The sequence below is a fragment of the Lithobates pipiens genome, unplaced genomic scaffold (assembly GCF_037356315.1).
Source record: "Lithobates pipiens isolate NorthernLeopardFrog02 unplaced genomic scaffold, aLitPip1_a1.2 Scaffold_19, whole genome shotgun sequence".
NCBI classification, from domain to species: domain Eukaryota; kingdom Metazoa; phylum Chordata; class Amphibia; order Anura; family Ranidae; genus Lithobates; species Lithobates pipiens.
Genome location: NW_027507764.1, coordinates 12,161,016 through 12,184,275, shown reverse-complemented (window position 1 = coordinate 12,184,275; position 23,260 = coordinate 12,161,016). Strand labels below are relative to the sequence as shown.

The window sequence follows — 23,260 nt, the reverse complement described above, 5'->3', positions numbered from 1 at the left end:
TGTACTCTGTATCAAGAACGCAACATTTGCCTTTCTGGTGTGGCTTCATTGAAGTTAATTACACGCAAAACGCAATCTGCCGCGGGAAAGAAAGTCCCTGACCCTTTCCAAAAACGCACCAGCTGAAAAGCGCATAAATGAGAATATGTACCATGTTAAATGGACTGTAGAGCGTTTCTGCAAAATGCACAACGCACTAAAAAAAAACACATAGGTGTGAATGTAGGGTTATATAATTAACGTAGCTAAGGAACGGCCAACGTAATCAAATTAAAGTGGAGGTCCACCCTTAAGTGGACCTTCCTCTCATTGGAACCCTCCCCCCCTCCGGCGCCACAATTGGCACCTTTCAGGGGGGTGCAGGTACCTGTACAGTACAGGTATCTGCACCCACTTCCGGCGTAGATTCTGCGGGGACCATCCTTATTGCGCAGCGCGACTCGCGCATGCGCAGTAGGGAACCGGGAAATGAAGCCGAAAGGCTCCACTTTCTGATTCCCATACCCAAGATGGCGGCGGCAGCACCCGAGAGACGATCGAGAGATCGGCTTCGGGTGAGACATCGTGGGCGCGCTGGGCGGGTAAGTGTCATTATTTTAAAAGTCAGCAGCTGCAGTATTTGTAGCTGCTGGCTTTAAAAAAAAAAAAAAAAAATGGCCGACTCCCGCTTTAATTAATTAAACCGTAAACTAACTAGTCACTTAGACAAGGCTAGGTGGCTCGGTGTCCATCCAGACCGTTCGGCACCAGTTCCCCAGTAAGAAGACCCAGGGCTGTCCAAATCTCTAAAGTATTAACTGACAGACAGAAACAATAGGTGACTCAATTAACAATTTAGAATTCACACCTAGGAGGCACACAATGGGGAAATGATACCATGGGAGAAGACACCTTAGTAAACTGATTGTAGCAGGAGACCCCAGCTTCCGGTTGTTTTGAGATGATTAAACCTCGTTCTGAGTCTCAGTCTAAATCAGTCATTGCTGTTTTTGACACAAAGGCCCCAAATCTGTATTTATTCTAGATTCCCAATATCTGAAGCAAGACCACTCCAAGGGCCCCCTAGACATACTGCTCCTAAAAAATAGAGCCCCCTCGAAAGCCAGGGCCAATAGTCAGTATGCAAGAGGCTACCCTGCAGTCCTCACCAAAAGCCCCTGTACAGGTTGGGTCTGTCACAATCCTTTTTTTTTTTTTTCGCAGTGCTCTAATTGGTCTGGTGACATTGCAGCAGCTTCCTCTTCTTCCTCTGGTGGCGGCAGGGGGCGGGCATTCTCCTAGGATTGAGCGGCACTTATGTGATGTGTGAGTGCTGCTCAGACCTAGAGTACTCTGAGCCCATCCTGCGGGGCGACGCATCCCCTAGGGCAGGGGTGTCAAACTCCATTTCATCACGGGCCGCATCAGCATTATTGTTGTCCGTATCAGTAAGCCTGGCCAGTTGTATCAGTAAGCCTATATAAATTTATGCAGGGCTTATTTTCTTAGAGAATAGGTGCAGGAACGCAACCACATTAAACAATGGGTGTGGCCAAATTGCACGAACAATGGCAGAATCTTAAAGGGGCAGTAAATGCATTGTGTGGGGGTAGCGCTACGTACAGAGTGCGGATTTCAGGGGTGCGCTATGTGCAGATTTCAGGGGTGCGCTATGTGCAGATTTCAGGGGTGCGCTATGTGCAGATTTCAGGGGTGCGCTATGTGCAGATTTCAGGGGTGCGCTATGTGCAGATTTCAGGGGTGCGCTATGTGCAGATTTCAGGGGTGCGCTATGTGTAGATTTCAGGGGTGCGCTATGTGTAGATTTCAGGGGTGCGCTATGTGCAGATTTCAGGGGTGCGCTATGTGTAGATTTCAGGGGTGCGCTATGTGTAGATTTCAGGGGTGCGCTATGTGTAGATTTCAGGGGTGCGCTATGTGTAGATTTCAGGGGTGCGCTATGTGCAGATTTCAGGGGTGCGCTAGGGGCAGAGGGCAGATTTCAGGGGTGCGCTAGGGGCAGGGGGCAGAGTTCAGGGGTGCGCTAGGGGCAGGGGGCAGAGTTCAGGGGTGCGCTAGGGGCAGGGGGCAGAGTTCCGGGGTGCGCTAGGGGCAGAGGGCAGAGTTCCGGGGTGCGCTAGGTAGGGTTTAGGGGTTGGCTATGCATAGTGTGCAGGAATTGGCTCTCACAGGCTGTTCACATCTCGTTTCCATCCCTCCCCCCGTGTGCCCTAGGGGGAGTGTAAATGACAGGCTGGGCTCACAGGAAACGGGCCGTGGACTGAAAGTCCTGGACCAAGGAGGAAGTTGGGAACAGCGCTGGAGAGAGTTGAGGGTGAGTAGACATTGATTGTTTAATACAGGAAGTTGAGGGGGGGGGTTCTAAAAAGTAAATAAAAAAATTACACTACTTCCTTTTAATAATCACTTCTCTTCTCTGTTTTGTAGCAAAAACCCAACAAAAGCCGGAGATAAAAAATCCCATCTTCTCCAAGGTGAAAGTAACGGACATCTTCCACCGGTTGGTAAGTGGAGAAACCTGAAAGAATTTCCATGGCAGAATCGGCTCGGGATCTGGACCGAACTACCAAAGGGAATGTGGCAGTTTTCAATTTAGAAACTTGCCACAGATCCCTACCAGGTCGGACGTGGCACAAGGAATGTGAACTGTCCGCACTCAGTTGCCAAGGGGGTGCCGGTACTGGCAGAGGAATCCAGAGCATGCAGCTCCATCTGTACTGGTCTCTGTACTGGTCTCTGTGCTGTGTCTGTCACAGACACTGTATAGAACCTGGAGCAGATCAGTCCCAATTTACAAAGGAGCTTGCATTCTCTTTGTTAGTGTCACTAAACCTACAGCATGAAAAACAATGAATAAATGGTGTATTCCATGCTGTTCATACTCATCACTATGAGATTCCTTTTCTGTATTCTGCAAAAACCTGGTTGATCCTGCTGCTTTCTATCTCCCCCTTCTGTCTATATCTCCAAGGGATTTTGCAGCTTTGGTGGCAACTCTGCACATGCTCAGTTTCTATGCTGAGCATTTCCTCCCTATCACATCTGAGCAGCCCATGTGACTATAAAGTCAGTGGGGCGTATACACAGTGGTAAATGACCGCCCACTCCCTCCCTCTTCCTCCTCCATACCCACTAACCAGCTAAACACATTGGGGGGTGAGATATTACTTGTAGATTGATGGAGGCTTCACCTCTCGCTTATTCTAAGACACAGAATGGAGGGACGTGACAGCCTGCACAGTCTCTCCCACTGGCTGGAGAAACATAAAGCAGGAGGAGCTTCTAACCTCTGCCCTCGTCACATGTTATTTCCCCAAGAATAATATTTAATGATGTTTATTGATATACTATATTTTTTCCTCCTGCTTATGTTTCCCTGCAGACAGGCTGGGAGAGAGCCGGGTCATGTGACAGCTGGATATCCATTAGGAAAAAGGTGTGCGATAACAAACATTCCTCCTATATTTCTGCCTGCAGGGTCCGCTGTCCGTCTTTTCAGCAAAGCACAAGTGGCGACCTGCGCAGAAGGTTCACCTGGAGCGGGACGATGGGGGATTCGGGTTCACCCTGAGAGGAGATTCTCCGGTGCTGATTGCTGGCATAGTTCCTGGGGGCTGTGCGGATGTACGTATCATACAACACTATAGAAATCTTTGGGTGGCATTTGTCTTTTTAAATCCATAATAATCCAGATGTGGCTTTCATGTTGAATCAAAATAGTTTTAGACCAGTTTGTTTTATTTTTTATCAGTTGGTGCATTATATCTTTTAATTCTTCATATGAAAACTTTAAAGGAGAAGTACAGCCAAAGCTCATTTTGCTGTACTTCCCCTGTGAATCACAGTAGTGCTGTTCATTCTGCACTCTGACCCATTTTCAGCTGTCCTCTGTACCTAGCGCACCCCGGAACTCTGCGCTCTGTGCCTAGCGCTCCCCGGAACTCTGCGCCTAGCGCTCCCCGGAACTCTGCGCTCTGTGCCTAGCGCTCCCCGGAACTCTGCGCTCTGTGCCTAGCGCTCCCCGGAACTCTGCGCTCTGTGCCTAGCGCTCCCCGGAACTCTGCGCTCTGTGCCTAGCGCTCCCCGGAACTCTGCGCTCTGTGCCTAGCGCTCCCGGAACTCTGCGCTCTGTGCCTAGCGCTCCCCGGAACTCTGTGCCTAGCGCACCCCGGATCTCTGTGCCTAGCGCACCCCGGATCTCTGTGCCTAGCGCACCCCGGATCTCTGTGGCCTAGCGCACCCGGATCTCTGTGCCTAGCGCACGCCGGATCTCTGTGCCTAGCGCACGCCGGAACCTCTGTGCCTAGCGCACGGAACTCTGTGCCTAGCGCACGCCGGAACTCTGTGCCTAGCGCACGCCGGAACTCTGTGCCTAGCGCACGCCGGAACTCTGTGCCTAGCGCACGCCGGAACTCTTGTGCCTAGCGCACCGCCGGAACTCTGTGCCTAGCGCTCCCCGGATCTCTGTGCCTAGCGCTCCCGGATCTCTGTGCCTAGCGCTCCCCGGAACTCTGTGCCTAGCGCACCCCGGAACTCTGCTTTCTGATGCCGGCTGTTGGCTGACGTCAGTCGATGCAGGCTGGGGCAAGACTGACCATATTGTTGGGATCCCCCCCCCCCCCCCCCGACATGCTGGACCAGCACCCGGCTCAGCCTCTCAGCGAGCCACTGAGAACCTGAGCCAGCTACTCCCGCCCCCTCCACAGCTTAGCACTCTAATTTGCAAGGAGAAAGCAGAGCAGACAGCGGTGACTGACAGTCAGCAGCTCTCTGCTCAGGGAGCCATGGGAACCCATCGATCAGATGTTTGATCGCTCGGTTCTCAGTCTGAGCCAGTGGGGGACAAATGCAGCATGAGATTAACGCTGCATCCACCTAAGTAAGTATGAGTCCCAAAAAAAAAAGTCATATGTCTCTTTTTACAAATAAACATGTAATATAGCCTGCTTGGTGGGCTTTTCAAGAAGAGAGCCCAGCACTACTGTCACACTACCAGGCGCCATTGACATATCGGCGTTAGCAGCATGATTCCATTGGCTAGTAGGTTGGACTCTTCCGAGTCCTGTCAGCAGTGTGCGCGCAATCTGATCTCTACGCCGCTCTATTAAAGAGCGGAAGCCGTAAAGCAAGCTGCTGATCTTGCTTTGAAGCTCGGCACCCGCTGCCTGTGGTATGCCCCACCTCCAGCATGCTGATTGGACTATGAATGAGCATCACCTGGTTGGTTCTCCCTGCACCCTCCCCCTCTCCTAAAAAGCTGTCTCAGCCCCTCCCCCTTCACCTCCCAGCACTGCTCTACAGGTGTGTAGATTATGAGGAGGCAATTGGGTAATAACTAGTAAGCCTCTTCCTGCCCACAATCTCTGTATTCGTTTCCCAGGACAATGCCCTGTTTTGGGGTATGTAAAAAAAAAAAAAAAAAAACTCCATTTGAGAGCTACTGCTGTTCTAAAACCCAGCAATCGCTGACAGTTCAGGTTCTCCTAACAATCAGAGTGTTTCCTGACCATGTGATCTTTTGGGTTTGGTGATGGATGTTCAGCCTGCAGATGGCACTGCAGCCGTGGCGGTCCAGCCCCGCGCTTACCCCATCTATGGTGCAGACAGCGCTTCCTCCGGAACGGCGGCTTACCCTGCATCTCCTCCTCCTCGGCATCACATCGGCTTCCTCCGTGCGTCTCCTCCCTCTTACTCCTAGGTGACCAATAGGATCGCTTCTCTTTCCAGCCAATCTGGTGATGGGTCTCAGGACCCGCTTCCTGATTCTCCTCCCTCGCCAATCAGGAAGACAATAGCGATTATTAATTTGCTGTTGTCACACAACTGGGGAGGGGGGGCTCTGTGCCCTGAGCCCAACCTTTTAAAACCCTATTAGAGCCTCAGGCTCTAATTGCGTGCTTCTAAAAAAAATAAAAAAAATAATAACCTCATTGGAATCCGTGTGTCCGTTGCCCCACATGTAGATTAGGGGGCCAGACGCATGGATGGGGGGGGGAGGGAGTCCATGCGCCCTGCATTATGGGTCACCATTGCGCTGCAGACCAGGGTTGCAGTGTTAATCTGCTTAATAAGGTAATTGTCTAATTCTGTTACAATAGTAAAAAAAATATATATTTTTTTTCTTTTTACTCCAGCCTAAAAAAAAAATGGGAGAATTTTTTTATTGGAGCAGTGCACCAAATGAAACCATTATGTGTGCCTAAATGTACTATTTAAAAACTATTTAGGTATGCAAATTAGTTAGAGATATTGTCAAGATATCTGACACTGCTAAGGCCTGAACATCTAGCCATTTATGATGTGTAGTCACAAAGGGGGTTAGAAGAGAGTTGTTAAATGCAGATGAGATGGAGGATCAAATAGATCTCCAATTGGAGGGTTGTTAAGGGCACAGCTTTACAAATTTGTTTAGAATCTAGGAGACTTTAAATCCGCTGCCCAGAACTACATGTCCGGAGCGTTGGGCAATAAGAATTGCTTGCACCTGATGCTCAGCAAAAAAAAAAAAAATAAGGTGGCACTGATCGGCTGCGCTGATGGGTGACACGGACGAGGCTGCGCTGATGGGTGACACGGACGAGGCTGCGCTGATGGGTGACACGGACGAGGCTGCGCTGATGGGTGACACGGACGAGGCTGCGCTGATGAGAACTGATAGGCTGCACTAATAGATGGCACTGCGCTGATGGGCTGCGCTGATGGGATTCGCTCTGATAGACTGCACTCCCTGTCCACTCAGCGGCGGTATGGAAAGGGCAACCAATCAAGCCCACCTGTCAAACTGGGAAGATTATGTTGAAGGTGGGTGGGCAGTGAGATCAAGCCGCACTCATCACAGCACCATCCACCAGAGGGCGCCAGTTTGCAGATAGGAGTGTGTATCCCGCTCCAGCAGACCGCAAAGCCGCAGCCTTAATTATCGGCCAGCCCGATGCTAGTGGGCCACATGAGAGGATCCCGATCACTGCTGCGGTGTTACCCAGGTGCCAGGACGCAAATTTTCCAGTTGCCAATGCGACCTGGCGCCTGGGTTTTGTCGAACCCTGGTTAAGGGTCTGGATCTACCTGATTCCAAGAATTCTAAAGGCCCATACACACAATCAGACTTTTTGATAACAAACATGCAAATTAGCTGTTTTGGAGCAACATCCAACCGTGTGTACGCTCCATCGGACAAACTTTTTTGGTTTTCATCTGACTTCTGTTGGCTGTGCGAACGGACAAACTTTCTGGCAACAAAAGTCCGATGGAGCAAAGTCTGATCGTGTGTACAGAAAACCATAGGACTTTTGTACAAAGTACAAACAGGCATGCTCAGAACCAATGCGAAAGATCAGACAACAATACAGAAGTTGACCAAAGGTGGCGGTAAAGAGCAGAAAACCCACATGATTTGGTGAAAGTTGGCTGAAAAAGTCCTGCTGTGTGTATGCAATACAAGTTCACGGCCGACGCCCTTTGTACAAAAATCCACAGGAAAGTTTGTACAAAGTTCGATCGTGTGTATGAGGCTTAAGAATGGTTGCTCCACTGTGATCCCAATAAGAATTATTGTAATTACATTTTATTTGTGATACCGATGCCAGAAAACATTTTTCTGCAATGAAGGATGTAAAGAGTGTAGGCCTTATGGGCTGTAGAGGAGTCGAAATGACGAGCCATACACGGTCTAGGCAATGCGGTTCTATCATGGCCGACTTTACATTCAATGATCTTAGAGTTCAGCTGGAGTCCCATATCTTGGCATTTCTGGCTTGCATATAAATGTTTTTTTGGTCTTGTGTGTGTCACAGAATGCGGGGAGTGAAGGAGGGCGCCTACATCGTCTCTGTGGGTGATGTGGACTGCCGGTGGGCCAAACATTCAGAAGTGGTGACCTTATTGAAGAATACCGGGAATGATGGAGTGGACATCGAGATTGTCACCTTCCAGAGCGCAGACACCCAGAATACGGTATGAATGGCAGGCACCGCCACTAGTCCAGATCACGGTCTGCGCCCCTTCATCTTCTCTTATATACAGCGCCACCCTCTGGACAGCTTTTATCCTCTCTCTACTTTTTTCTTTCTTTGTTATTTCTCTTATCTCCCTCCTCCTTTGTTCTCTTCACTCTTTTTTTTTTTTTTTTTTTTTCTCCCTCTCCCTCTCCCTCTCCATTCAATTCAGAGGGGGGGGTAATATAAAGGGGAATGGGAGTGAGTCTGTGTCAAGGATTCTTAAAGCGGAGGTTCACACAAAAATTGAACCTGCGCTTTTCGGAACCCCCTCCCTCCGGTGTCACATTTGACACCTTTCAGGGGGGAGGGGAGTGCAAATACCTGTCTAAGACAGGTATTTGCACCCACTTCCGGGCATAGACTCCCACTGGAGTCTGTGCCTCTTCCTGTCCCGCCGCACTGTCTGCTGGGACACACACGGGTCCCAGAGACAGCGAAGGACCATTCCCATTGCGTTGCGCGGCTCGCGCATGCGCAGTAGGGAACCAGGAAGTGAAGCCGCAACGCTTCACTTCCTGATTCCCTCACCGAGAATGGCGGCGGCAGCAGCCGAGAGCCGAGCGATTGCTCCGCTTCGGCTGCCGACATGGCTGTATTCCAGGACAGGTAAGTTCCCATTTATTAAAAGTCAGCAGCTGCAGTATTTGTAGCTACTGACTTTAAAAAAAAAAAAATATTTAAATTTAGCCGGACTCCCTCTTTAACCACTTGCCGACCGCCGCACGACGATATACGTCGGCAGAATGGCACGGGCAGGCATATTGGCGTATATATAAGTCCATGCCTGCCCGCGGGTGGGGGGCCCGATCGGGCCCCCCCCCGGTGCCTGCGGCGGTCGGCATTCGTTCGGGAGAGATCAGGGATGAGGGGACGGCCATTCATTCATGGCCACCCCCTCGCGATCGCTCCCGACGAATGAAAATCCTCGGTGACATCACTTCCTCTCCTGTATTGTAAACACAGGCAGAGGAAATGATGTAATCTCTCCTCGTGTCGGTCTTTTTCGTTCCGGCACGGAGGAGAGAAGATCGGTGAGTTGCACCTAACACTACACTAACAGTAGAACACGCCAGGCACACTTTTCACCCCCCTGATCACCCCCCCAATCACCCCCCCCAATCACCCCTGCCCCCCCAGTCACAGTGACACCAAGTGCATTTTTTATTTTTTTTTTTTTTTTTTTTTTTTTTTTTGCATTGGTGTCATTTGTGACTGTAATAACTGTTAGGGCAGTTAGGGTTAGCCCCCTTTAGCTCTAGGGTGCCCCCCTAACCCCCCCAATAAAGGTTTAACCCCGTGATCACCCCCCGTCGCCAGTGTCACTAATAAGCGATTTTTTTCTGATCGCTGTATTAGTGTCACAGGTGACGCTAGTTAGGCAGGTAGGTATTTAGGTTCGCCGCAGCTTTTTATAGCGTCAGGGACCCCCATATACTACCGCATAGCCCCCTGATTGCCCCCCAGTTAACCCTTTCACCAGTGATCACCATATAACTGTTACAGGTGACGCTGGTTGGTTAGTTATTTTTTTTTTGTTTCAGGGCACCCGCCATTTATTACCTAATAAAGGTTTAACCCCCTGATCACCCGGCGGGTGATATAAGTTTGAGGGTCAGATAAGGCCTGCGTCGCCCCAGCGTCAGGTTAGTGCCAGTACCGCTAACACCCACGCGCAAAGCATACACCTCCCTTTAGTAATATAGTATCTGATCAGATCTATATTAGCGTTGCCTTCATTTTAGGTTTCCCAAAACGCATTGTTAGCGGGATCAGCCCAGATACCCGCTAGCACCTGCGTTTAGCCCCTCCGCCAAGCCCAGCCCAGCCCACCCAAGTGCAGTATCGATCGATCACTGTCACTTACAAAACACAACACACATAACTGCAGCGTTCGCAGAGTCAGGCTTGATCCCTGCGATCGCTAACAGTTTTTTTTGTAGCGTTTTGAAACAGTCGCTGACAGGCTAGGTGCTTTTTTACCTGTGAGTCTCACTAGTGTACCCCTAAATTTAGAGCCCAAAATGGCAAAGCGAAGGTACACTAGTGAAGAGGCCTACACGTTTCTTTTTTTTTATAAATTCTTTATTTTTTCATCTTTTCTTTCCATAGATTTCACATTACATTTCGTTTTACATCTACAACTTCTTTAACAGCTATAACAGTCTTATAATATTTCAATCCGTACCTCAATTCCATGTCATCCTCCCCCCTCCCTCACCCTTCCCTCCCAGAAAAATAAATAAATAAATATACAAACAAGAGAAAAAAAAAAAAAAAAAAAGTTTGAATTTTCACTATAATCCCCCCCCTCACTCCCCCCCCCCCCCCCACCACCACCCGCCTGCTCTATCATATTTCGAAATGTTTCACATCATACTTTCTCTATAATTTAGATATGGAGCCCAGATCTTCTGATATTTCTCGTCTTGATCTCTCATTGTCATTGTTAAATTTTCCATTTGTTGGATTTCTGCAATTCTCTGAAACCACTGTGCTCTAGCTGGAGGGTTGCTTTTTTTCCACAGAACCGGGATACATGCCCTTGCTGCTATCAATAAATGTCTCAGCAAAGAATTTTTGAATCTTTCTATTGCCATTGGGATGTCCAGCAGCAGAAAAGTTGCCGGTTTATCTCCCAGGTCAATTCCTGTAATCCTTACAATAGTATCGGCTACCATCTCCCAGAACACTCTCATTTTTGGACATTCCCAAAATATATGTAATAATGTTCCTTCTGCTCCATGACATCTCCAACATGTCTCTGATATCTGGGGGTAAATTTGATGTAACACTTTTGGTGTTCTATACCACCTAGTAAGGATCTTGTATCCCCCTTCTTGATATCTGCTTGCCATCGAGGCCTTTTGATTAAACCACAGCATCTTATCCTTTTGTTCTGGGGAAAACGTAGTCCCTAAATCTCTTTCCCAAGCCTGTAAAAAGGGCAAATCTTGTAAAGTCTCCTGTTCTATTAACATACTATAAAAATAAGACATCAGATGTCTCAGTTCCTCTCCTTTCAAACAGATCTCTTCAAACTCAGTCAATGCCCTTATTTCTACGTATACCTTTGATTTAGATCTAATAAAGGCTTCTAATTGCCTCATTCTGAAAGGGTCTAGTCCTATTGTCATTCCTTTTTCAATATCTTTTTTAGTCATTAACCGGTTGCCTACCGAGAAATGACAAATTCTACTCATACCTCTATCTTGTATTGTTTTAAACTTTGGATCTGTCATTCCCGGTAGAAATGCTGGAGTACCAAGGATAGGAAGGAGCGGACTGGGAATTCTTGAAATAGATGTTTTCCTGAATACTCTTTTAGTTATTCGTAATGTCTCCCCTAGTATTGGATGTTTTCTCAATCCCATTGGTATTTCTGTATCTGGAATCCACACTAATCCTTCCAATGGGATATCTGTCGCTGCTTGTTCTGTCTGTATCCACGGTTTTTCGTTTTTAAGCCTACACCATTCCACTACTCTAGTTAAGTGTGAGGCCTCCTGGTATTTTATTGGATCTGGAAGTCCTATCCCTCCTTTTCCTTTGGGGAGTACTAAAATATCTCGACGTACTCTTGCTGGCTTCCCAGCCCAGATGAACTTCATAAATCTTGATCTAAGATCCTTAAACAAACTTGAAGGGATCTTAATTGGTATAGTTTGAATTATGTATAACAGTCTGGGCATCACATTCATCTTAATAATATTGGTTCTCCCGAACCATGTAAAAATCTCTTTGTCCCATTTTTGAAGATCTCTTTTGATCTGTCTTACCAGTGGGATATAGTTAAGTTCAAACAATTCATTTAGATTTTTTGACATTTTTGTTCCTAAGTAACTTATATATGAATTCGTCCATCTAAAATCAAATTGCGTGGACACTGCTTGCAACTGAGGCGAATCCATCTCTACTCCCATTGCCTCCGATTTTCCATAGTTTATTCTAAAGTTGGATATTTTCCCATATTCTCGTAGCTCCATTAGTAAAGATGGGAGAGATGTAATTGGGGACGTTACAAAAAAGATCAAATCATCTGCATAAGCTGCCAACTTCTGATCCTCATTTTTTATTTTTACCCCCCTGATATCCACATTGGCACGTATTTTCCTTAAAAAAGGTTCTATTGTCAAAATGAATATCAGGGGTGAGAGGGGACATCCCTGGCGTGTTCCATTTAAAATGGAGAATGGCTCTGATAATCTGTCATTCACTTTCACCCTAGCACTTGGTTTTGAATATAAGTTTAGGATCCATCTCAGCATCCCCTCCCCCAGGCCTATATGTTGTAGTACTGCTTTTAAGAATATCCAATCCACCCGATCAAACGCTTTTTCTGCATCCGCAGATACTATCACCATTGACTTATGCAATTTTTGTACCAGGTAAATTGTGTTCACCACTCGTTGCGTATTTTCTCTTCCTTCTCTCCCTGGGACGAATCCCACTTGATCTGGGTGTATTAGTTCCGGTATCAAATTTATCAATCTCATGGCTAATATTTTTGTGAACAATTTAAGGTCCACATTCAACAACGAAATAGGTCGGTAGCTGGGACACTGAGAGGGATCCTTTCCTTCTTTCGGTATTACTGTTATATGCGCCAGTAACGTTTCTGTTGGAATTTGCTTCCCTTCCCGTATTGAATTATAGGCTTCCACGAATCTCGGAGCCAATTTCTCCGCGAACATTCTATAATATGACAAAGTAAATCCATCTGGACCTGGTGATTTACCTAATTTCAATATTTTTAATGCTTTTGCAACTTCCTCTAGAGTGATTGGTACATCTATTTCTCTGGCCATTTCCTCTGTTATTTTTGGCATTTCTGTCCTTTCAATATATTCTCTAGCGATCTCTCCTTTTTTTAACTCCTCTGCCAACGTAGGCTTCTTTTCCAACTGATATAGCTTCTCATAGTATTCTTTGAATACCTGAGCAATTTTCTCCGATGTATTAACCATTTCATCTCTCTGTGTCTTAATTTGTGTAATTGAATTCCTAGTTGTGCTTTCTCTGAGGGCGTTTGCCAACAGTCTCCCTGGTTTATTCCCAAATTCATAGAATCTCCGTTTCCCTCGAGTTAGCTTTGCTTTCGCTTTATCTATTAATTGGAGATTTAATTTTTCACGCAGACCCTCTAATTTCTGTTCTACTAATTGTGCTTGTGATTTTTTATGTACTGTTTCTAGTTCCCTAATCTCTTTAAGCAAGTTATCAATCGTTTCATTCATTCTGCGTTTTCTATGTGCTCCCATGGATATAAATATTCCTCTCATGACACATTTATGTGCTTCCCATATACAAAAAGGTGTTGTTTCTCCTACTTTATTTGTTGCAAAAAAAACATCCAGTTCTTGTTCTAATTTTACCTTATATTCATTATCCTTTAGTAATGTTTCATTTAACTTCCATTGCCATTCCCTTGGTTCAGCTTCCCCTAATTCAATCACACAACTCGTCGGGGCGTGGTCTGATAGTGTAAATAGGCCAATTGAGGCTTCCACTAGGGATGTAATCACATTCTGGGAGATTAAAATATAGTCAATTCTAGAGTAAGATTTATATTTTGCCGAGAAAAAAGTATAATCTCTGCTCTGTGTGTGAACAGCCCTCCAGCTGTCGATCAGCTGCAGTTCTTGCATCATTCTCTTTACTTTCCTTAATTTGACATAAGATAGATGAGACGAGCCTTTTGATGTGTCTTTTATTGGATCCAAAGCCATATTTAGGTCGCCTCCTAACACTAATATTCCCTCTTTATGTTGTTGAATAATCTGTAAATAGATTTCTAGAGAGGTTACTTGGTTTTCATTTGGCAGATATATATTTACCAATGTCACTTTTTGGCAGCCCAATGTACCTTTTACTATCAGGAGGCGACCTTCCTCATCCATGTATACCCCTTGTTCCTTCCATGGTGTCTGTCTTGCTATTAAAATAGATACCCCACAGGATTTCGAGTTCTGTGAGGTGCTATGATATACCCAGGGGAAATAGTGACCTTTACTCCAAGGGATCCTATCCTTTTTAAAATGAGTTTCCTGTAAGAAAACTATTTGAGATTTAAATCTTTTCAACTCCATTATTAATCGTGTACGTTTCTCTGGGGTGTTTAGTCCCTTAACATTGTATGATGTGAAACTTATTTTAGTCATTTTTATTGTCAGTTCGGGGGGGGGGGGGAGGGAAAAAGAGAGGAGACGAAAAATAAATAAATATATAAAAATAAAACCCAATCCACGCCCCAAAACTACCCCTTCTTTCAGATAAATGAGAGACAGATACTATATCCGGAGCTGTCCCCCAAGAAAAAAAAAAAAAAAAAAAAAAAAAAAAAAAAAAAACCCAACGCCTCCGACTTTTCCTCCACCTGGAGGAGAGGCGTTTAATATGGGGGTGTTAGTGAGCAAAAGAGGAGCAAGTGAACCGCGCCCACAACCAGCGTTCTCCACACTAACAATAATTATTTTTCTACCACATTCATCTTTTTCTTGTTAACATAGACATGATCTTTATCATTATCTTTACTTAATCCTTTACTTTTCACATATTATCTCTATTCTTCCCCTTTATTTCTTTTCCCTTTCTCTTTCTCTTTCCCATCTTCTCTCCCTCCTCCCCCTCATCATTTCTACTGCTACCCCTCTCTTCTTTTCCTTAAGTAAATTACTCTCCCCTCAACCCCCCCCCCCCCCCCCCCCCCGCTATCAACAGGAAAGGGAGGGCAGGAGGGGAAGATGTGCGGGGGACACACAAAAACAAAAAACAAAACACAATCTCCCCCTCCCCTCCCCTTCCCCCTCCAAAACCGAGTAAACCTTCACCCCCCCTCTCTATTCACTCTACTTCCCCACCCCACCTCTCCCCCCTAAGGGAGTCCTATTAAATCAATCCACATTTTGTGTCATTTGTGTCATATCCATGCAATCAAAAAAAAAAAAAAAAAAAAAAAAAAAAAAAAAAAAAAAAAAAAAAAAAAAAATATATATATATATATATATATATACATATATATATATACATATATATATATATATATATATAAACCATAAGGATACTTATAATTTCCTTTCCCATCCCCTCCCCCTACCACATCCCCTGTCTTAAATCCAAAACCGTGTATATCAGAGTGCACACATTATCTCACACTTCCATTTTACCATCCCACCCTCCTCCCAATCCCTTTAACCTACCATACCCACTTCTCCATTTGTAAGAAGTCCTATTAGATCACTCTACAAAAACAAAAACAAAAAAAAAAAAAAAAAACACAATCTCCCCCTCCCCTCCCCCATCCCCTCCCCTTCACCCTCCAAAACCGAATAAACCTTCACCCCCCTCTCTATTCACTCTACTTCCCCATCCTACTTCTCCCCTCCAAGGGAGTCCTATTGAATCAATCCACATTTTGTGTCATTTGTGTCATATCCGTGCAATCACAAAAAAAAAAAAAAAAAAAAAAAAAAAAAAAAAAATATATACATATATATATATATACACACAAACATATATGTATACACACACATATATATACATACATAAACCACAAAAATACTTATAGTTTCCTTTCCCATCCCCTCCCCCTACCACATCCCTTAACATAAATCCAAAACCGTGTATATCAGAGTGCACACATTATCTCACGCTTCCATTTTACCATCCCACCCTCCTCCCAGTCCCTTTAACCTACCATACCCACATTCTCCATTTGTAAAAAATCCTATTAGATCACTCTACTTTTTATATGTGTATCATACAAAAAATAAGTAAATAAATAAATAAATAAATAAAAAAAAAAAAAAAAAAAAAAATAAAAAAAAAAATAATTATATAATATACTCTATTATCGCCCTTCATCTATGTTTCATATTCCTTATTCGTGCAAAAAAAAAAAAAAAAAAAAAAAAAAAAAAAAAAGCATGACAGATAGTGAAGAGGACGTCACTCATCTGTCAGATTCAGGCTCAGAATACGATCCTGTAGAGGACAGCGGCTCCATGACAGATAGCTCTGACGACGGAGATGAGGCCGCTGCTAAGAACAGGTGTGCCCAATCCCGTATGTATTCTGTTGTTGAGGTGCAGGAACCGCAGGTCACTCGTATGGAGCAGAGACGTACTAGAGCCGCTCAACCTTCTGGTGAACTGGCAAGCACCAGCGGCCTAGTACACCCTGGACGTACATCCAGCACTGCAGTAACACGTGGTGACGTGGCGAGTCCCATAAGTGCAGTTCAAGCTGGCGAGGTGGCAAGCACAAGTAGTGTCCCGCTGCCACCAAGAAGAAGACAAAGACAGGCCCGTCGTACCCATAGTGCCCTTCCTGCAGAATTCGCCAATCCTATTTGGGTGCCCACATCTTCTGCAGAACCCGTACTTCCCCCATTCACTGGCCAACCTGGCATTAACGTGGAAACAGTTGATTTTACGACACTTGACTTTTACTCACTGTTTTTCACCGAAGATCTCTATAGATCTATTGTGGACCAAACCAATTTGTACGCTGCTCAACACATCGCCACTATTCCCCAGTCCGCCCTTGCCAGACAATGGAAACCAGTTACGGTTTCCGAATTTAAAATCTTTCTGGGCCTCTCCCTCAACATGGGCATAACCAAAAAGAGTGAGTTGCGGTCATATTGGTCCACTGACCCAATTCACCATATGCGCGTGTTCTCTGCTTCCATGTCCAGGGCACGATACGAGATGATTTTGCGGTTCATGCACTTCAGCGACAATGAACTCTGTCGTCCTCGTGGAGACCCTGAATACGATCGGCTCTACAAAATTCGGCCCCTCATAAACCACTTCAACCAACGTTTTGCAGACATGTTTACTCCCCATCAAGTTGTCTGCGTTGATGAGTCCCTGATTAAGTTTTCTGGTCGCTTGTCATTCAAACAATACGTCCCCAACAAGCGTTCCAGATACGGGGTCAAGATGTATAAGCTCTGTGACAGGGCCACAGGCTATACACGTAGTTTCATGGTTTATGAGGGTAAAGATAGTCACGTAGAGCCGGAGAACTGCCCTGATTACATAGGAAGCGCTGGCAAGATAGTGTGGGACATGGTGTCACCCTTATTCGGAAAGGGGTACCACTTGTACGTGGACAATTATTACACAAGCGTGCCACTGTTTAGTCACTTGTTTGATCAGCAGATTGGAGCATGTGGCACCGTGCGACCTAATCGCCGGGGCTTTCCCCAGCGGCTTGTAGAGTCCCCTCTTAGGCTGGGGGAGAGAGCCTGCTTGCGCAGTAATAATTTGCTCGCTATGAAGTGGAGGGATAATAAGAATGTTTTCGTTCTTACCTCCCTTCATGCAGACACGACGGTCCAAATTTCTACGGCGACTGGTATTGTGGAGAAACCCCTCTGTGTCCACAAATATAACCTTAACATGGGAGGGGTGGACCTCAATGACCAGTTGTTGGCGCCGTATCTAGTTGCCCGTAAGGCCAGACGCTGGTACAAAAAAGTGTCTGTTTATTTATTCCAATTGGCTATACTGAATGCTTATGTACTACACAAAGCTTCAGGACGGACTGGATCCTTCCTCAAATTCCAGGAGGATATCGTCAGAGCCCTTCTGTATCCAGACGGTGCTCCACCTCACCTTCCCCTACCAGATGCAGTAAGCCGGCTGCATGAGAGGCATTATATTTATGTCCTCCCGAGTACCCCTACCCAACGAGCCCCCCAAAGAAAATGTCGTGTCTGCAGAAAGCGCGGATTTAGGCGTGACACCCGTTATTGTTGTCCCCGCTGTCCTGACAATCCTGGTCTTTGCATTGGTGAATGTTTTGAACGCTACCATGAACTAGTTGAGTTTTAGAGTAGGGTACAGCATTGCACAGGCTAGGCACACGTTCACAGGGTCTCCCAAGATGCCATCGCATTTTGAGAGACCCAAACCGCTGGAACCGTTACAACAGAAGTGTTAAAGTTACATAAAAAAGTGTTTAAAAAAAAAAAAAAAAAAAGTAAAAAAAACAAAAAACCAAAAAAAATATAAAATAAAAAAACCAAAAATAGTTGTCGTTTTATTGTTCTCTCTCTCTCTATTCTCTCTCTATTGTTCTGCTCCTTTGTACTGTATTCTATTCTGCAATGTTTTATTGTTAACCATTTTTTGTTTTCAGGTACGCCATTCAGCTGTAGCGTGGATTTATTTATCTTGACAGCAACAGCGTTTGCTCCCACGATACGTAAAGCCACGACTCCAGCGCTGTCGGAGGTGATTTCACCACCACAGTTAAAAAAAGAGCATATATGCCGAAGCATGGGGGCATAAGGGGTGGAGGAGCGATCTGCTCCTACCTTTTGCGGGAGGATGCCCCCATGCTTCGGCATATATATATTTTAGGCACAGATTGTGTTAAATGTGTTATTTTTTGCGATTTTTTTTGTATTTGCTTTGCAGGTATGGTAAGTCCTACTGTTATACTGTAATGTTACTTTGTTTTATTGTTAACCATCATTTGCTTAGCAGGTACGCCATTCTGCTGCAGAGCGGATTTATTTATCTTGACAGCAACAGCGTTTGCTCCCATGATACATAAAGCCGCGACTCTAGCACTGTCGGGGGTGATTTCACCACCACAGTTAAAAAAGAGCATATATGCCGAAGCATGGGGGCATAAGGGGTGGAGGAGCGATCTGCTCCTACCTTTTGCGGGAGGATGCCCCCATGCTTCGGCATATATAAATGGTGCATGTATGCCCACCATTAGAAAGTGGGTGGATGAAGGGTGGTATCTAATGGTGGGCATACCCACCGATCAATATTTTTTTTTCGTTCAGCCCACAGGCTGCATGAAAAAAAAATTACAATATATGCCCAACCAGTTCCAGCAACATACTGGTATGTTGCGGGACTTTGAGTGCTTATACCAGAATGATGCCTGCAGGTTTAGGTATCATCTTGGTATCATTCTTTTCAGCCAGCGGTCGGCTTTTATGTAAAAGTAATCCTAGCGGCTAATTAGCCTCTAGACTACTTTTACAAGCAGTGGGAGGGAATGTCCCCCCCCCCGCACCATCTTCCATGGTTTTCTCAGGCTCTCCTGTCCCAACAGGGAACCTGAGAATGCAGCCGGTGGTTCCGCCAGCTGACCATAGAGCTGATCAGAGACCAGAATGGCTCCAATCATCTCTATGGCCTAAGACACCGGAAGCTACAAACATTTCATGACTTAGATTTTGCGGGATGTAAACAGCGCCATTGGGAAATTGGGAAAGCATTTTATCACACCGATCTTGGTGTGGTCAGATGCTTTGAGGACAGAGGAGAGATCTAGGGTCTGATAGACCCTAATTTTTAAAAAAAAGAGTACCTGTCACTATCTATTGCAATCATAGGGGATATTTACATTCCCTGAGATAACAATAAAAATCATAAAAAAATATATATAAATGAAAGGAACAGTTTAAAAATAAAATAAAAAAGCAAAATAAATAATAAAAAAAAAATTAATAAAAAAAAACACCCCTGTACCCCCCTGCTAAGGCGCAACGTGGAACGCAAGCGTTGGTCTGGTGGCATATGTAAACAGCAATTGCACCATGCATGTGAGGTATCACCACGAAGGTCAGATCGAGGGTACTAATTTTAGCAGTAGACCTCCTCCGTAAATCTAAAGTGGTCACCTGTAAAGGCATTTAAAGGCTTTTAAAAATGTACGTAGTTTGTCGCCGCTGCACGTTTCTGCGCAATTTTAAAGCATGTCATGTTTGGTATCCATGTACTCGGCCCAAGATCATATTTTTTATTTCATCAAACATTTGGGCAATATAGTGATTTTTAGTGCATTAAAATAAAAAAAAGTGTGTTTTTTCCCCCAAAAATGCGTTTGAAAAATCGCTGCGCAAATACCGTGTGAAAAAAAAAAAATGAAAAACCCACCATTTTAATCGGTAGGGCTTTTGCTTTAAAAAAACACTTCATGTTTGGGGGTTCAAAGTAATTTTCTTGCAAAAAAAAATATTTTTTCATGTAAACAAAAAGTGTCAGAAAGGGCTTTTTCTTCAAGTGGTTAGAAGAGTGGGTGATGTGTGACATAAGCTTCTAAATGTTGTGCATAAAATGCCAGGACAGTTCAAAACCCCCCAAATGACCCCATTTTAGAAAGTAGACACCCCAAGCTATTTGCTGAGAGGCATGTCGAGTCCATGGAATATTTTATATTTTGACAAAAGTTGTGGAAAAAATACATTATTATTATTTTTTTTTTTTTTTTTGCACAAAGTTGTCATTAAATGATATATTGCTCAAACATGCCATGGTTATATGTAAAATTACACCCCAAAATACATTCTGTTGCTTCTCCTGAGTACGGGGATACCACAAGTGTGAGACCTTTTGGGAGCCTAACCGCGTACGGTACCCCAAAATCCAAGCACCACCTTCAGGATTTCTAAGGGTGTAAATTTTAGATTTCATTCCTCACTGCCTATCACAGTTTCGGAGGCCATGGAATGCCCAGATAGCACAAAATCCCCCCAAGTGACCCCATTTTGGAAAGGAGACACCCCAAGCTATTTGCCGAGAGGTATGGTTAGTATTTTGCAGACCTTCATTTTTGTCACAAAGTTTTGAAAATTGAAAAAAAGAAAAAAATATACATTATTTTTTTTTTTCTTCATTTTCAAAAACAAATGAGAGCTGCAAAATACTCACCATGCCTCTCGGCAAATAGCTTGGGGTGTCTACTTTCCAAAATGGGGTCATTTTGGGGGGTTTTGTGCTATTTTGGCATTTTATGGCCTTCAAAACTGTGATAGGTAGTGAGGTGTAAAATCAAAAATTTACCCCCTTAGAAATCCTGAAGGCGGTGCTTGGTTTTTGGGGCCCCGTACGCGACTAGGCTCCCAAAAAGTCCCACATATGTGGTATCCCCGTACTCAGGAGAAGCAGCAGAATTTATTTTGGGGTGTCATTTCACATATGTCCATAGCATGTGTGAGCAATATATCATTTAGTGACAACTTTGTGAAAAAAAAATAAAAAAAAATAAAAGTTTGTAATTTTCCCGCAACTTGTGGCAAAATATAAAATATTCCATGGACTCAACATGCCTCTCAGCAAATAGCTTGGGGTGTCTACTTTCTAAAATGGGGTCATTTGTGGGGGTTTTGTGCCATCTTGGCATTTTATGGCCTTCAAAACTGTAATAGGTAGTGAGAAGTGAAATCAAAGATTTACGCCCTTAGAAAGCCTGAAGGCGGTTCTTGGCTTTCGGGGCCCCGTACGCACCTAGGCTCCCAAAAAAATCCCCACACATGTGGTATCCCTGTACTCAGGAGAAGCAGCAGAATTTATTTTGGGGTGTCATTTTACATATGCCCATGGCATGCGTGACTAATATATCATTTTGTGACAACTTTGTGAAAAAAAAAATAAAAAAAAAAAAGTTTGTAATTTTCCCGCAACTTGCGGCAAAATATAAAATATTCCATGGACTCAACATGCCTCTCAGCAAATAGCTTGGGGTGTCTACTTTCTAAAATGGGGTCATTTGTGGGGGTTTTGTGCCATCTTGGCATTTTATGGCCTTCAAAACTGTGATAGGTAGTGAGGAGTAAAATGACATATGTATGCCCTTAGAAATCCTGAAGGCGGTGCTTGGCTTTCGGGGCCCCGTACGCGGCTAGGCTTCCAAAAAGTCGACCACATGTGGTATCCCCGTACTCAGGAGAAGCAGCAGAATGTATTTTGGGGTACAAATTCCACATATAACCATGGCATGTGTGAGCAATATATCATTTAGTGACAACTTTGTGTAAAAAAAAAAAAAAATTTTTTTTTTTGTCATTATTCAATCGCTTGCGGCAAAAAAAATAAAATATTCAATGGGCTCAACATGCCTCTTATCAATTTCCTAGGGTGTCTACTTTCCAAAATGGGGTCATTTGGGGGGTTTTGTACTGCCCTGCCATTTTAGCACCTCAAGAAATGAGATAGGCAGTCATAAAATAAAAGCTGCGTAAATTCCAGAAAACGTACCTTAGTTTGTAGATGTGACAACTTTTGCGCAAACCAATAAATATACAATTATTGACTTTTTTTTTACCAAAGACATGTGGCTGAATACATTTTGGCCTAAATGTATGACTAAAATTGAGTTTATTGGATTTTTCTAATAACAAAAAGTAGAAAATATCATTTTTTTTCAAAATTTGCGGTCTTTTTACGTTTATATCGCAAAAAAATAAAAATCGCAGAATCAGTCAAATACCTTTAAAAGAAAGCTCTATTTGTGGGAAGAAAAGGACGCAAATTTCGTTTGGGTACAACATTGCATGACCGCGCAATTACCAGTTAAAGCAGCGCAGTGCCAAAGTGTAAAAAGACCTCTGGTCATTTACCAGCAAAATGGTCCGGTCTGAAAGTGGTTAAGTCCTCAGTTTCATGTCCCTCTCAGTCTGTGACATGTTATCACATATTGTGCAGCTCTTTTCACCATTGGCTCCTCTTCTCCCGGTAGGATTTGAAGTCATCTCTCTGCTCTCTTTTCTCAATTCAGTTGAAAAAAAGCTTTCATTGACAGGACCAATTACAGTCAAGGGGGGAAAAAAGTATTTGATCCCCCGCTGATTTTGTACATTTTCCCACTGGCAAAGAATGGCTCAGTCTATCATTTTAATGGTCGGTTTATTTTAACAGAGACAGAATAACCACAAAAATATCCAGAAAAATGCATTTTCAAAAAAGTTATAAATTGATGTGTATTTGATCCCCTATTGATCAGCACGATTTCTGGCTCCCAGGTGTCTTCTATACAAGTAACAAGAGATTAGGAGCACTCTCTTAAAGGGAGTGCTCCTCCTAATCTCAGCTTGTTACCTGTATAAAAGACACCTAATCAATCAGATTCCAATCCCTCCACCATGGCCAAGACCAAAGAGCTGTCCAAGGATGTCAGGGAAAGCTATGAGTAAGCACTTTCCGTAGTGTGAAACGCGTCAGCTCCTGTTTGTATCGCTTTGCTGTGGCTTGTACAGTGTGATCCCGATTTTTCAATAAAAGGCAAAAGAAACTTTCTTTGGAGTGCAGCTGTCCAGAGTTTTCCATTCATCTTCTCTTTGGCCTCAACTCGCTGTGTTTGGAGGAGGAGCAATGCTGCCTATAACCCCAAGAACACCATCCCCCACCGTAAAACATGGAGGCAGAAACATTATGCTTTGATGTGGTGAAGTTATCCTGTCCCTTTAGCAGGAAAACACTCAAAGGTACGATGGACAGAGCCATGTACCATCA

The 23,260-nt window shown here is 44.4% G+C and overlaps 1 protein-coding gene across 1 annotated transcript in view; it reads left to right on the top strand.

Annotated features, from left to right (window-relative positions):
- RHPN1 (rhophilin Rho GTPase binding protein 1) overlaps positions 1-23,260 on the top strand; it is a gene marked incomplete in the record, with an annotated part of 104,062 nt that overhangs the window by 80,490 nt on the left and 312 nt on the right. The window contains 4 exon segments of the mRNA XM_077490525.1: positions 2,428-2,504; positions 3,478-3,628; positions 7,363-7,368; positions 7,805-7,954. Of these exon segments, the coding sequence (XP_077346651.1) occupies positions 2,428-2,504; positions 3,478-3,628; positions 7,363-7,368; positions 7,805-7,954 (384 nt within the window).